General features: G+C 42.4%; 1 protein-coding gene across 1 annotated transcript in view; it reads right to left on the minus strand.

Moving 5' to 3' along the window:
* Nucleotides 1-15,401, minus strand: part of CSNK2A2 (casein kinase 2 alpha 2) — a 38,719-nt gene that overhangs the window by 1,158 nt on the left and 22,160 nt on the right. Inside the window, exons 5-10 of the mRNA XM_007468304.1 lie at nt 11,141-11,224; nt 10,217-10,327; nt 9,286-9,387; nt 8,312-8,412; nt 7,335-7,483; nt 5,547-5,640 (exon numbers count right to left, since the gene is read on the minus strand). Of these exons, the coding sequence (XP_007468366.1) occupies nt 5,564-5,640; nt 7,335-7,483; nt 8,312-8,412; nt 9,286-9,387; nt 10,217-10,327; nt 11,141-11,224 (624 nt within the window). The 3' untranslated portion in view covers nt 5,547-5,563. The remainder of the gene's footprint in view (nt 1-5,546; nt 5,641-7,334; nt 7,484-8,311; nt 8,413-9,285; nt 9,388-10,216; nt 10,328-11,140; nt 11,225-15,401) is intronic.

Raw genomic sequence — 15,401 nt, forward strand, 5'->3', positions numbered from 1 at the left:
TTCAGCAGCCCAGCTCCAGATACCCATCAGACCTGAACCAACTTACTTATGTCTTGGGACCAAGAATCAGATGACTGTATTTACAGAGGGAAAGGGCCCAGTTCACTAATAAAGAGCAAAAACGGAGCTCAAATATTTTTAACTCCCCCCTGGAAGGAGCTGTCTGGCATGGCCTGAAAACCTCATTCCTCCTTCCATGTCCAGCACAGTGGAGTGGGTTGTGAGATTCCAGCAGAACTCTAGAAGCAGCAGCTCAGAATGGTGCCACAGCAGGGTACAGAGAAAGGACAATGTATCTGGGAAGCTGTCACACAGAAACATTTCATGACCCAAACTTTCTTTGGGTACAGGAAGGGCTCTACTGCTTAGTATTTGAGAAAGGCTGCATGGTACGTAAGGTTAAGAAATGACTCTTCAGCAGATGATTTTCAAGCATCCCACTCCACAGAGGGATCAGTGAGAAGCAAGCGCACTGATGAAAGACTCCACCATCTGCCAAACAATGGCGTGTGCCCACTTGTGTTGCAAGAAATGGGGCTGGGGAGAGGTTTTCATAAGTGCAGAACACGCTGCCACAAGGTAAAGTTGTGCAATGAAATGGTCAATCCCAAGCAGGACTGACAGGTTCTGAGTGGTACAATTCAGAAGCAAGTACCAAGAAACAATCCCCACACCACCCTAGTCCCACCACTTCCTCTAAAGTCTTCACACCAAGGTGATTAACTGCAACCACCCACCCACACAACTTCACAGTTCAAGGTTTATTCCTCCTCTCCCCCAAGAGACAGGAAATACAAGTTTAAGGTCCTCATAGCAGTGGCTTGTCTCCCACTTGGGAAGGCTGGTGATTCTCAACATGCTGGTGATTATCAACATTTTTATTTATGAAAACAGGATTTAACATGGCGTTTTTCTTTCCTCTAAAGGGCAGCAGCACATAAATCATACATCAGTCATCCAGTGATACAAAGAGGTGGTCAATTGTGTCTCAAGTAGTCATTAGTAAAGGATCACAACCCAGGCAGTGCTGCTTTTCTGCAAACAGAAGAAAATAGTCGGCTCCATGGTTTTTGAAGATTTATCCAAGCTTTCCACTGGGTGTCAAGATTTCTGTCCCAACCTCTTAGTCACCATTTACAGCAAGAAAAGCCAGCAAGTGAAAAACTGTTAATTTATTGATTCAATGAATTTTTTTTTTTAAAAACAATCCCCAATACATGCAGTTCAGGATTAAGTATCACATTTGTAGCACATTGTTGATTCTCTACACAAAAGTATGCATCACCTGTATAATCCCATAACATCACTTCCCCCTGCCTCTACAATACCTGGTTGGGGTCATTTTCACTGACACATCCACATAGCTCCAAAGCATATGTTATTACTGGTTTTCTTAAGCCAGATGTTTCCTCGCCACCTCCCCTCCCCTTATCCCCACCCTGGGGTTAGTTTTAATGGCAAGATGTCACTCAGTCTTAGATTTATTAAGCTCACTGACAAACTTTGGCTTCTTGTGTGCTCATATGGACCCTGCTTTTGCTTTCAGGTTTATAACTCAATGGCCTTGACTCTGATCAGTTACTATCCACTCCTGTTAATTTGTAGGAGGGAAGATTGCTTTTTCCTGTGAGTGCTCATGCAGTAACACAGGTTCCTAAACGAATCATTAATCTGAACTGGCATTAAAGGAGACTGTCAATGGGGCTCTCTCAGATCCATTTCAATGCATATGTAAAAGTTCTTCCAATTGTTTGTGTCCCAAAATAATTTTGCTTCCATCCTGATCAAAGCAGCACCTGGGAGAAGCTAAGTCATTTCCCTGAGTAGACACAGACTGAGATCCACGGCCATGGGCTGGCTCTCTCTGGGACTCAGCATCTGCCTCAAGAGCACCACCTTGCAGTCCCACTGGAACCAATCCTGGGGGCGTTCCAGAACTCAGGGCACGTTCCAGAACTTGAATTTTGTGCTTCCTTGCTTTCTTCCCTCAAGAAGTCATGTTCCCCCACCTCAAGATCTACCTTTCAACTGTTTTTACTGATTCCCTTTCTTCTTTTAACAGCCCTCTCTCCTGTCCTCTGTCCCTGCCCCCAAGGATTATAAGCTCTTCCGTCTCCTCTCATCAATCAGTTGGAGAGCACCTTCCTTCTCTGCAAGGGAATACATATGCTTTGAGCCTCGTGAGTACCAACGTGCTGGAGAATGCCTGTGAGGAGACCCAGCAGAGTGACTGATGTTCACGTGCCCTCACAGAACTGGCTCTGGCACTCCTCTAAGTGGTAAGATGACCCGGGAATGCTTGGTCTGCATTATACACTCATTGGCTTCTCCCACCTGGTCACTTACCACGGGGCTAGGATAGGACAGGGGCAGGCCAGATGATAGGATCATGGGGAGAGTGAACTGCAAGCAAACCTGATGAAAATATTTGCACTTTATCAGTTCTGCTCTCGCCATGGGATTTCTCAGCTGAAGCAAAACCTTGCAGTTATGCTCACCTGTGGCCAATAACCTCTGATACCCCGATCTGTATTTGGCACGGGAACCTTCCGTTCTCACCATACTGGGTCTATGTTCTTGAACACAGGCAGTACCTGAGATGACAGTGTAACACTACCCTGTTCCCCACATTTTTTTGCTTTTTTTGGGAAATAATAGGTCCTTATCATAGGCACTTTTAACCTGTTACAAGGTAATGAAGCAAACAAAATGTCTAATGAAAATTACTGAGATGAATTTAAGAAATAATATGCTAACCGAAAAGGATATTGGGTGGGTAAATCTACCACAGTCTAAATATAAGATTAGACTCACTCACACACACGCACGCTCTCATCCCTCTTTTGGAACTCTCCAAGACTGCCTCCTAACCCAGGTAAATACTCTAAAATCTCAGGGGAGCTAGGTCCATCTGGACACAAAATGGTTTTGGAGATAGGTAAAAGAGGAACGGTCTGGACGAGACTCAGTTCAGTTTGGGAAAGAACAACCCACAGTCAGTCAGCCAGAAGTTGGGTGTCAAGACCAGACTCAGAAAGAAGTGAGCATTTTAAACTCAGTTATTCTATATGTCTAAGGCATGAAGAGAGGTAAAAAGTATAGGTGGTGGAAAAGTAAACTGTACGCATAAAATGGAAGAATTACTCCTTTGCCAAGCTGCGGTCACAGAACCCGAGGACAGGCAGGTGAGCTGTGTTTGCACCTAATACATCATGACCAGAGGAGAGACAGAAGTCAGTCACCTGACTCTTCTCCAGCTGCTTTTACTGCCTCTGGGGAGACCCAAGAGAAAGAAACAGGGTTACTACCTCACCAAGACCCTCCAGTAGGCTTCCTCTGCCTGGTCTAGACCGGCAATTTAAAAAAAAAAAAAAAAAAAAGGGAAGGGGGGGGGGGGGGACGAGGACAGGCAGGTGAGCTGTGTTTGCACCTAATACATCATGACCAGAGGAGAGACAGAAGTCAGTCACCTGACTCTTCTCCAGCTGCTTTTACTGCCTCTGGGGAGACCCAAGAGAAAGAAACAGGGTTACTACCTCACCAAGACCCTCCAGTAGGCTTCCTCTGCCTGGTCTAGACCGGCAATTAAAAAAAAAAAAAAAAAAAAGGGAAGGGTGGGGGGAGGGAATGGGTGACAAAGGAGGAAATGGGTGGGGCAGGAAAGACACACAGTGGCACATCTCCCTGATAAATAACAGTTCGGTGTTGCCTAGAAGGGCACATTAGAAGGCTTTTGATAATCCCAAACACTGAGTTTTGCTGCCTGACATATCAATATAGGTTCACTCAAGAGCTCCTGTCTCGTTTTTGATTTTCAGGTAGAACAAATGTATACATTAATATACAGAATGTGCAATGAAGGCAGGTAGCATTGGTATGAGAACCTTAACTGAATGCATTTCCTGGCTTTGGGATCTTGTTTTATTTGAAGTTCCCACTGACCAAACGACAAAAATACAATCTACATTTAGAGATAGGACCTGCTACCAATACCAATACGATTTTATTGGGATATGGAATGTAAACAGATGTTTTCAAACACCCTAACCTTATAAAAATGTACGGCATTATTAAATAGTAATAAGGGAGTCCTGAAGTGTGATGTGGTGGTAGACACCTTGAGCTCCAGCCTACTGTGAGAGGTCCCCACAGCTGTAGCACGGCCCTGCAGCTGGGGTCAGGGGACTGCTTGCAAACCATGTTGATGACAAGTCCCCAGAGTGATATCAGCTCTATTTTTTTTTTTATTTTCTTAAACAAAATATAGCTTCCTTTGCTAATGTGAAGGCTAGCACAATGGATCCCAAGCTTTGATACTTGCCCCAGCAGCTCCACTCCTTTCCCCAAGTCCCCTGTATGCTACTCCCTCCGGTCACTTGGGCTATCGGTGGGTGGCCCTGCCCACACAACTCCAGTCCCTGCACATGAGAAAGACTTCTCTCTGCCCACACATTCATGTATTACCTATCAGAGCTTAAAAATGCAGATTACCCTGATTACAGAGGGAAACTGTTTCTCATGGGGATAAAAAGGGGTAAAGCATGGGAGGGGAGTACTTGTTTTTTTCCCACCCAATCTGTCTTTCCTGAATAAATTCTAATAAGGATGCTTTTCTTTCTCCCTCCCTGACCTCCCTGAAGACTGACTTTCCAGCTTTAGTTATGGTTGTGAACAAAAAGTCTTTGTTTCAGAGACGTGCGTTAAAATAGGTGCACACACAGGGATGTGCTGGGAAATGAAGTTTTCCTTAAGAGGCTGGAAAAAAAAGCTACATGAAAAAAATAGCAACAAGATTTTATGGTTAGGCAAATCAACAAAGGTTACACTGAGCTCCAAGTTATGCACTTAGCATCCAACTTTTGATGAGACAGATGGACCTGTCCATGGCATCAGAAGGTTTAAAGTGATGCCTCCTGACATCAAAGGGGACTCCTGTGAGAGTGATTGCAGTTTGCTCCCAAATGAATACACTTAGAAGAAAACTGCAGGGATGAGGTACATTTCCCAGAGAGCTCATGTCATTTAAAAAAAAAAATACATAAAACATGAATTTGTAAAAGAGCTTAGAAAAAAAATACTGTCACTGTTTTAGTATCTCCTTTTCGTGAATGAGGCTGGTGTGTCACTATAGACTGCTGACATTTTGCTAAAACTTGAGCCTGAATCTCACCAAAGGAAACCCAGACCACAGTGGAATAGATAGGAAGTCAGATATTCAGAGCTTGTTGACTTGAACAGGTTAATTCAACAGTGGTCTCCTGTTAAATAAAGGTAAATGTACAACAACTCCGAGTCTCTCATCTCCCATGCATTCCAAAGGGAAAGTCCCCTCAGATACCCAACTATGTGCATCGTGAGGCTGCCAAACAGCAGCTCCCTGTAGACTAGTGCTGGGGAGTTTCTTTCTTTTTGACAGACTTTTAGGTCTTTACTCTTCTTTGCGTTTAGAAGGAATGGCTAGAATTTCTTTTTATCACACTGTAGTTTTCCTTCAAGGTTTGTGTTTGGTTGGTTGGTTTTATTGGCAAGCATCAATGCCGCATTACCCGTCGCTTTCCAGTCTTCATCGGGCCGCCGTGAGACCACTGGAAAGTACAGCATTATCTGCACAAGGCTGGGACTGCTCCTTCACCACGGGGTCTGCAAGAAAACAGGAGGATAGTCAGCAGAGGCAGTCCCCAGAGTGATATCAGCTCTATTTTTTTTTTTATTTTCTGAAACAAAATATAGCTTCCTGGCCGGTGCCAGGGGAGAACACCATAACAGACCTAACCTTCTTCCACAGTGACATAGAGACACAGGCTACCAGGAAGTCAGGGTCAGGAGGGCAACAAAAGTTACAGACACTGAGAAATGATCAGGGGGAAATGCTCTCACAATCAACTTGTATACCTCTTCAGAATACAAGTTCAACTGCTAAGACTCAGAGGAAAGAGGCACAGAAACACCCATTTCCCACTGTTCAAAATTTCTACTGATTTTCTTATGTGTTGTTTTTCCTTGAATACTAACATCGTATCAAACTCCCATTTCTTCAAAGTATGTGCGATAGATAATAAACACTTCGGAGGAAAGGGTGAATAAAAAGAGCTATTATAAGAACTATCGAGGGCTTCCCTGGTGGCGCAGTGGTTGAGAGTCCGTCTGCCGATGCAGGGGACGCGGGTTTGTGCCCCGGTCCGGGAGGATCCCACATGCCGCGGAGCGGCTGGGCCCGTGAGCCATGGCCACTGAGCCTGTGCGTCTGGAGCCTGTGCTCTGCAGCGGGAGAGGCCACAGCAGTGACAGGCCCGCGTAGCGCAAAAAAAAAAGAACTATCGATTTTAAGCAACAGTGTAAAAATTTTTTTATAGAAGTATGATATGTATTCGGAAAAGTAGACAGATCATGATTTGCATAATATAAACATCAGTGTTCTGAATTCAGTCAAACTCAGAGTGTAAAGATAGCTTTCTGTGACAGAAAGACAACCATTTACACTTGTCTGAGGTCTGGAAGAATGAAGGGTAACACCTTTTAAATCTGCTGTCTACTAATGCTTATGGGTTACCAGGCTCAAGACCACAGAGCAATGTATTCTTCAGGCAAGATTTAGTTAATCTCCAGAGAGGAAAAAAAGGAGAAGGAAAGAGCATATTGGTCAAGCAAGAGATAGGCTGAAAGTTCTCATCTCACTTCAGACCGAATATTGAGACAGATCACTTAACCTCCCTCACTCTCAGTCTCCTCTGTGACTGGACTAAATGACCTCACACTGCCTATAATGAGAGGAAAGTCTGGGACATACTTTATCAGTGGGGAGAACCATACACATGCAGACCGATAAGCAACCACATAAACTAAATATACACACATACTTTAAAGTGAGACCTAAGAAGTCTGTAATTCAGATAGGATTTTAGTGAGGTCCCTCCATACCTGCTTTCCTTTCCTCAAATTCCTTGTATTTATTTATCTTATTTCCTTCTTTAAAAATATGCTATGGTCACCTTACTACTTTCAACAAATCACTTTTTTTTTGAGGGAGAAAAAATAATCTTTGATTAGGTTTCCACACAAACGTATATATATGAAAACAAAACTTTAGATACTTGTCATCTATCAACTCAGGGTCATGGGCAATGGTCAAACAGATCAGACTCAAGGGAACTACAGCAAACAAGCAAACACCTTTGGGCATCTAGAAACAGATCTGCAGAGCTGTTTCAAGAGTCGAACTAATGAGGCCAAATCCCAAGCATGATTCATCCAAATACCCAGAATTCTCTTGTCTGGCCTCAAAGATAAAGAGTAGAAGAATTTCCCTTGGACAAATCAGGTCCCTGGAAACTCACAAAAGTATGGGTGCTCCATGGCCTCTTTGGCAGTCAGTCTCTGTTGATGGTCATATCGCAGAAGTTTGTCCAAAAGATCTAGGGCCTCAGGGCTGACGAGGTGTCTGTTCTCACTATGGATAAAATTTTCCCAGCGTTTCCGTGAATGTCTGAGAAGAAAAGGAAAGCATTGGTATTCTGAGATTAAATTCAACAAGAATCCTTACATATTAGGGTTAAAGCCAACAAAGTCTTAGAACACTGTGTTGATTACAAGCTCATTAAATCTCATTCTTAATGTTACCTGTCCCACCCCCCACACAGTTATGATCACAGCATCCTCAAACAAAACCGTGCTCTGTGACTGATACACAGAATTAATTATAATGTCTGCATCTGATCTAAACTTTGTAGAACCTTTCTAGATAAGTTTTTACGCCCCAGACTTTTAGTCAATTCTGGGTGAGGCACAGAGGTAGCTGAGTAATCTTTATTGTTCAGCAGATATATTTAAAGAGCTAGCCTCAGAAACATGGAGGTTCCATAATACTGTCTGAAAATTGTCAACACAACATCTACTTTTCAACACTATTGTACTGTATCTGAAAATATGCTTTAAAATTTGCTCCCTTACAGAAAATCCATTACACAGAACAAGAAGAAACTACAAATCTCTTATTCAAAGAATCACAGCTTCCTAAGATTTTCCATTAAAATAAGCCATATGCTGTTCCAGAAAGCTTTTTTCTGTAGCATGATTTTGTCTTCCATTTTCTATTGATAAACAGGTTATCTCTTAGAGAAGTAAAATGATTAGAAGACACATGTAAACAATGCCCGAATTTCTCAAGTTAAAAAATATATATGGGGGAAAAAAAGAATATTTCAATTTTGATATAATTAGAAAGGAGAAAGAGCTTTAGAAAGTGATTTCAGCTAACCTTTTCACTTCTGAATTGGGTAAATTAAGACCCTCTTTCCTTCTCTCTCTTACTTACTGTCCCAGGATATCGTTGAAGTGTGGATCTAGGTCTATGTGATACTTCTTCAGATACCCATACAGCTCATCTGTACCCAGAACCTTGGCAATGCGAACAAGCTGAAACACAAAACAAACTGACCAAATTACTGAGCACAGCCCGCGGGGATGCTGGACCAAAGAATTAGGAGACTTCTGCATCACTAAATTTCCAGGAAACAGATACAGATCTGAGCCCGGGGCGGACAGGCAGCAGACTCACAGATGTGAAGTTCACATGAATGCAAATTTCCAAAATACCTTTAAAATGATAACACAACTTATGACAATAATATTCTAGAGGCTGATGATTATGGGCACATAAAATCTAATGACTAGAATCTTTTTTTAAAAAAATAAATTTATTTATTTATTTATTATCTATTTTTGGCTGCGTTGGGTCTTTGTCGCTGTGCTCGGGCTTTCTCTAGTTGCGGTGAGCGGGGGCTACTCTTCATTGCAGTGCGTGAGCTTCTCATTGTGGTGGCTTCTCTTGTTGCAGAGCACGGGCTCTAGGCACGTGGGCTTCAGTAGTTGTGGTTCTCGGGCTCTAGAGCACAGGCTCAGTAGTTGTGGCGCATGGGCTTAGTTGCTCCACAGCATGTGGGATCTTCCCGGACCAGGGCTCAAACCCGTGTCCCCTGTATTGGCAGGCGAATTCCTAACCACTGCACCACCAGTGAAGTCCCTAATGACTAGAATCTTGTTTTATTAGACAAGGAGGTACCTGACTTCCTCATAGACACAATTTGGAAGTTGGGAATAACACAGCACACTACCTGTCTCTATCTTTGGGGACCACGGACAAGATTTTGTGAAACTCTTTACCCTGAGGAAAAGCTTATATGCAGATACTGGATGATATTTAGTGGCTCAACAACAGCATCCCTATCAAGATGCTATTTTCTTGGCATCTGCCCCCAAATGGATAGGAGCCAGATGATGTTTGCTTACCTGGTCATAGTTATCCTGTCCATGAAAGAAGGGCTCCTTTCGAAAGATCATGCTCGCTAACATACAGCCCAAACTCCACATATCCAGGCTATAATCATACATCTGAGGAAATAAAGACAACCAGTCAGTCAAGGGTGTTACAAATGTCATTTTTCTGATCTGAGTTTCTAGGTTTCTAGTCTTCAGTTGACCTCTTCAGATATTTTAAAATTCAAAGCCAAAAAAAAAAGTAGCTGAGGAAAGTCCATAATGATCATTTTGGGGTAGAATAAAGACTGGATTTTATTTAATTTTATTTATTTATTGGCTGCATTGGGTCTTCGATGCTGTGTGCGGACTTTCTCTAGTTGCAGCGAGTGGGGGCTACTCTTCGTTTTCGTACGTGGGCCTCTCACTGTGGTGGCTTCTCTTGTTGCAGAGCATAGGCTCTAGGTGCGCGGGCTTCAGTAGTTGTGGCACGTGGGCTCAGTAGTTGTGGCTCATGAGCTCTAGAGTGCAGGATCAGTGGTTGTGGCACACGGACTTAGTTGCTTCGCGGCATGTGGGATCTTCGTGGACCAGGGATGGAACCATTGTCTCCTGCATTGGCAGGTGGATTCTTAACCACTGTGCCACCAGGGAAGTCCCAAGTCTAACTTCTTGAGCCAGGTGACAGATTCCTGGGAATGGTACCCAAAAGGTGGCAAACCTTTTCCCAAAAAGTAGTGAGGTCGTGGATGGAATGTAGGCCCAGTTCTGTAGCTGTTTTTTCCTAAATTGTCTCCCCGGGAACCAAGATCATCTACAATGATCCTGGATACATACTTTTTGTATCCAAGACTGGATTTTAAATGTATCCAAACTGACTAAATAAAAACCAGGAAAAAGAAAAAGCCAGGAAAAGCCCTAGAAAAGGTAAAAAGAACCCAGAGGTGCTTCACTAACATTTTACCTGATAGTCCACAAGGAGCTCTGGTCCCTTGAAGTACCTGGAGGCTACGCGGACATTGTACTCCTGGGCGGGATGATAGAATTCCGCCAGACCCCAGTCTATCAGTCGCAGCTATAAATACGACAGAAATAAAACATGTGAAAGGAGTGTCTCCAGATGCCTGTGTCTTACAACAAGGCCACATCTAATTAGATAACAATTATTTGGCCACATAAAAAATGTTAGCAAGTGCACTGGCTAAAAAGATACACTTTTCAGCAACTGCTAGGAGGTCATTTCTAGAGCAGAGCACTTGGAATCTTATTTGCTTTTTCTTTTTTAAAATTTAAATTATCCTGGCTTATCATTCTCTCTAGATCAATAAAGCTTAAGCTTGTCTTCTGCCTCCATACCAGGTGCATGTGTTAACATACCCCCTCATTACTGATAGCTTTCATTATAAGCTCTAGTCATTAACAGAAAAGGTTGGGGACATGTGCCCCCACTCCAGGATTGAAGCACTGCTCTCTAGCTTTTCATTAATCTAACACTAGCTGATTCATTTACTCACCAGTCAGGGACAATGAGAACTGAGAATAGAAAATAGGAGGGACCCAAGTATACTTTTAAGGCCAGGCAGGTTGGTCTGAGGGTCATTAAGAAAGGAAGTAAAAATCACCAGCTGTAGTTTCTGTCTTGAGGCCCTCCAGAAAATCATGACCAAAGTAAACAAGTGACTACAGTCAGGGTCAGCTGTCTACTCTTCTTGTGTACTACGCTTATGCGAAGTAGAAACCAACACTGGAGTCTAGAGAAATAACAATATCACAAGTCTGCCAAAGAAAACAGCATGGGTCTTCAGAAACTACCTAGGTACTGGCCAGAGTTTTGATTAGCTCTAAGCCTTCCAATGAAAGGCTTTTCACTGCCTGGCTGTAATGGTACCTTTTTCTGTTGGTGATCTATCATGACATTGTGAGGTTTCACATCCCTGTGCATGATTCCCTTGCTGTGGCAGTAATCCAGAGCCTATTAGATAAGAAAGCACAGAGAAAAGTAAGCAAACCCTCTATCACCCCCCAATGCAAGCATATTCTTTTTATTTTTTTTGATTCTGAAAGCTTTTATTGAGCATTGTCAAATTTGTAAGCTTCATAGGTATGGACATCATATTTATAAATGCCCTTCTGTAAGTGCTACCACAGATGTGAAATTCTTGCCCTTAATATCATCTTTGAAAATGTTAAACTGAGAATTCTGTTAACATTTTAAGAATTGGAATATTGTATTACTGCAAGAGATCTGATTTTCAGCATCTGCAAGCATATTCTTATTTGTTTGTGACAGCTTGATCTGAATACAGCCTCTTAAGGGGCAGCCTTACCGTCTGTAACAAAATGAGAAAAAACATGCTTCAGAAGGCACCCCTTGCTCTCTGAGCACACTATGCTGGCAGCTGGTAGAAAGGGGGCTGTGGAGAGGACACCAAGGGCTATGATGAAGGTTTCTTAAAAAGGGGGAATGATATACTTCTTTAGGTGCTCCTCTCCTACTTGTAGCTGGTAGCAATAAATCAGCCACCTCGATTTAGAAATCATACATTAATCTGTTGGTCTAATTTGATGAGTTTAAAACCAGATCTAGGAAACACACTGGAGTCACTTCTCTTATGAGTTCAACGACATGAAAAGAGTACATGTGGACATGAAGAATGACATCCAAATATATCTGCAATATGACTTGTCTTTTAGATAAGTGTCCCATGTGGGTTTTCTAGATTAAGATATATTCTAATATTAGTATTTTCCTTAAAAATAATCCCTGAGCCAGTTGGTCTTTAAGAATTATGTTATGACTCTACAAGTCAATGATTTTTTAGTAAATTCTTCAAGCTGTGCCACCATTACCACAATTCATTTTTAGAAGTTTTTCATCATCCCAAGAATTTCCCTTAAGCCTGCCTGCAGTCAACCCCCAATCCCATCTACCTCCTACCTCCTTCCTTCCTTCCCCTCTCCTCCCAACCACTGCTCTACCACCTGTTGCTACAGATTTGCCTCTTCTGGACAGTCAACAAATGAAAATAATACAATACACAGTACTTTATCTTCTTTCAGGCAGCATACTGTTTCTAAGATTCATCCATGTTGCTTTTTTCATTGCTGAGTAGTATTCCAGTCGACAGACATTTGGTTTGTTTTAACTTTTTGGCTATTGTGACTAATGCTACTTATGAACATTCATGTACAAGTCTTTAAGAGGACACACATTTTCATTGCTCTTGGGTAGATTCCTATGGGTGAAATGCTAGGTTGTATGTACGTTTACACTAAACTTTTAAAGAATCTGCCTAATTGTTTTCCAAAGTGGCTGCACCATTTTACATTCCCATCAGCACCATATGAGAGGGTTCCAGTTTCTCTACATTCTTGCTAACACTTGTTATTATCTTTCTGATTACAGCTGTTCTAGTGGGTTTGATGAGGAATATCATTGTGGTTTTGATTTGTATTTCCCTAATGAGTGATCAAGTTGCATAAGTTTTGGGCTATCCCATATCTTCTTTGGACAAATGTGGATTCAGATCTTTCACCCATTTCTTAATTGGGTTAAGTTTGTTTTTTGTTTTAAACAATATAAAACTTTGCTCCTGAATCTCCCTTTTCTAACACAGTAACTATTTTCACAAAATTTCAACGTTGGGCCCTTTGGCTTGTCTTAAAAAGCACTTGAAGCCTACATGAGGCCCATAATATACTCCTTGAATAATGATAGCAACCCATAATCGTATGGTACCTACTATGTGCTTGACACTGAGAGCTCTTGCAAGGTGGAGTTTTCCATGGGACAAGATTAGGGTTTCTCGATGTCAGCACTGTTGACATCTGGGACCAGGTAATTCTTTGTTGTCGGGAGTGGTCCTGTATTACAGGATGTTTAGCAGAATCCCCGGCCTCCACCCATGAGATGCCAGTAGTGTCCCTCCAACTGTGACAACCAAAAATGGTTCCAGACATTGCCAAATGTCCCCTGAGGGACAAAGTTAACCTGGTGGAGAATCACTGGACTAGACTAGCAAGGGCACTGTACCAGGCATCTTTAAGTGGGAGGGAATATATAATCCAGAGAATGATCCATAGAACCAGCAATCCAAAAATAAGCAAATTTTGCTTTCCCCAGACACAAAAGAGTATACAGTATACAACGCTTTTCATATGAAGGTCAAGAACAGGGAAAACTAAACTATGGTGGCAGAGGTGAGAATATAATCTATGCAAGGAGAGAAACAGTCTATTTTTGCACTATATGGTAGCCACCAGCCACATGAGGCCATCGAATGCTTGAAATGTGACTAGTGTGACTAAGGAACTGAATTTTTTATTTTACTTAATTTAAACAGCTACCTCCAGACAGTAGCTACTGTATTGGACAGCATAGTTCTGTGTCAATGTGGGTGAAGGTTTCACACTTAAGTAAAATCAAAAAACTATACCCTTAGGATTTATTCATTTCATCCACGTAGGTTCTACTTCAATTTAATTTTTCTTTGTCTTGTTTGATACCAACAGTTGTAGCAAGATTCCACAGTGGCTCTGTGGCAGTGCTGTAGAGAACCACGGCTCCTGAGGACACAACTCCCTAAATCTGAATCAGGAGCTCAGACTTGGTGGGAAGCCTCAGCGAGTCACTGAGTAATCACTCTGCAGCCCTCAGCCTAGTTCCTTCTGCATTTTCTACATTCCACCTACATTTCCTCTCTCCCATCCCCGTTTTTTTTTTTTCTTTTCTATGAGAAAATTTAGCAAGTGTTGATTCTGTTATTTTGCCTGGTCTTTGTCCAAAGGAATAAACTAATTAGGACCACAGTACCTGAGGTGTGAAAAATACCTGATGAAAGCAGAGGCTGAACAAATACAGTAAGGGAATAAATTCTTTTGCCACTAGTCAGATTCCCTGTGGAGTTACTGACTGCTTTTAAATTCCTTGGGGGAATTATTTCAATTTAAAAATCTGATCGTTTCTGACCATTAAGCATGAAAGAGGTTTTTCACGTTTCATCTGGGGCTCTGCCTCATTAGCACAAAGTATGCCCCACCGCATAGCTGCTACCCCCAGAAGGCAGAGAGGACATCAGACACTGCCATCGGAACGACCAGCCTGTATCACTGCGATGCTGTTACCTGATCTAAGGACAACTGCACTAGGTTATATATCTTACCTTTGGTGTGCTAGCTAACCACAAAATCTTAATACCTTACTTAAAAAAATAACCAACTGTGAGATTTGGATTGCTGCTCTCACAAAGTGAATGCCTGGGATTTTCTGAGAAGCCCTAGGAAACAGACTAGCCTGACAGTTCACAGCACTGCAAACCTCTGCCCACCAAGGCCTTCCATTCTAGCCCGGAGGGGATATGAAGAAAGGTAGAAAGGTGTGATAAACCAAGCTCGACTTTCTTCATCTTTCTGATCTTAATGACAAAGAAAGACCCATTCGCCATGAGAGTGAATCCACCACCTTGGCTCGAATGATAAGTAGTTTGTGTAAGTGCTTGTAAGAAAACACATTCACTTCACATAAAGGTAGTCCTTCAAATTCCCATTCCTTAAAGCCTAAGCCTTGATTTAACTTGTATTTTCTTCGAGCAGCTGTTCATTATCCCATCAAAACTCCATCTTGACAACTTTCTTCAATAATACCAATACCTTAGACACCGCTATATTCTTTTAGAGGTTCTTAAATTGAGACCCATCCATTCCACCCTATAACTTTATGTAATGCTGTATGTATACTTTTACATGCATTGGCGGCGCAGGGGGCGGGGTGGGGTTCATAGCTTTCATTACATTCTTAGTGATCCACGACCCTAAAAAAACACTGTATTCCATTTTACAAACCTTTTTAGGATTCTTTACTTAAGCGTTTACCTAACCAAATTTAAAAAGATCATTCCTCTGTCAATCAATAACACTTGAAAATTTCAGTCTCCTAGAAGGTCCACCCGTCACCTCTTCTTGCATGTTAAGGTTAACTAGCCGGGGCTAAATGGGTGGGTTATCTCATACAAGAAGGGGACTGGGCTTCCCTGGTGGCGCAGTGGTTGAGAGTCTGCCTGCTGATGCAGGGGACACGGGTTTGTGCCCCGGTCTGGGAAGATCCCACATGCCGCGGAGCGGCTGGGCCCGTGAGCCATGGCTGCTGAGCC

The sequence above is a fragment of the Lipotes vexillifer genome, unplaced genomic scaffold, assembly GCF_000442215.2.
Source record: "Lipotes vexillifer unplaced genomic scaffold, Lipotes_vexillifer_v1.1 scaffold1347, whole genome shotgun sequence".
NCBI lineage: Eukaryota > Metazoa > Chordata > Mammalia > Artiodactyla > Lipotidae > Lipotes > Lipotes vexillifer.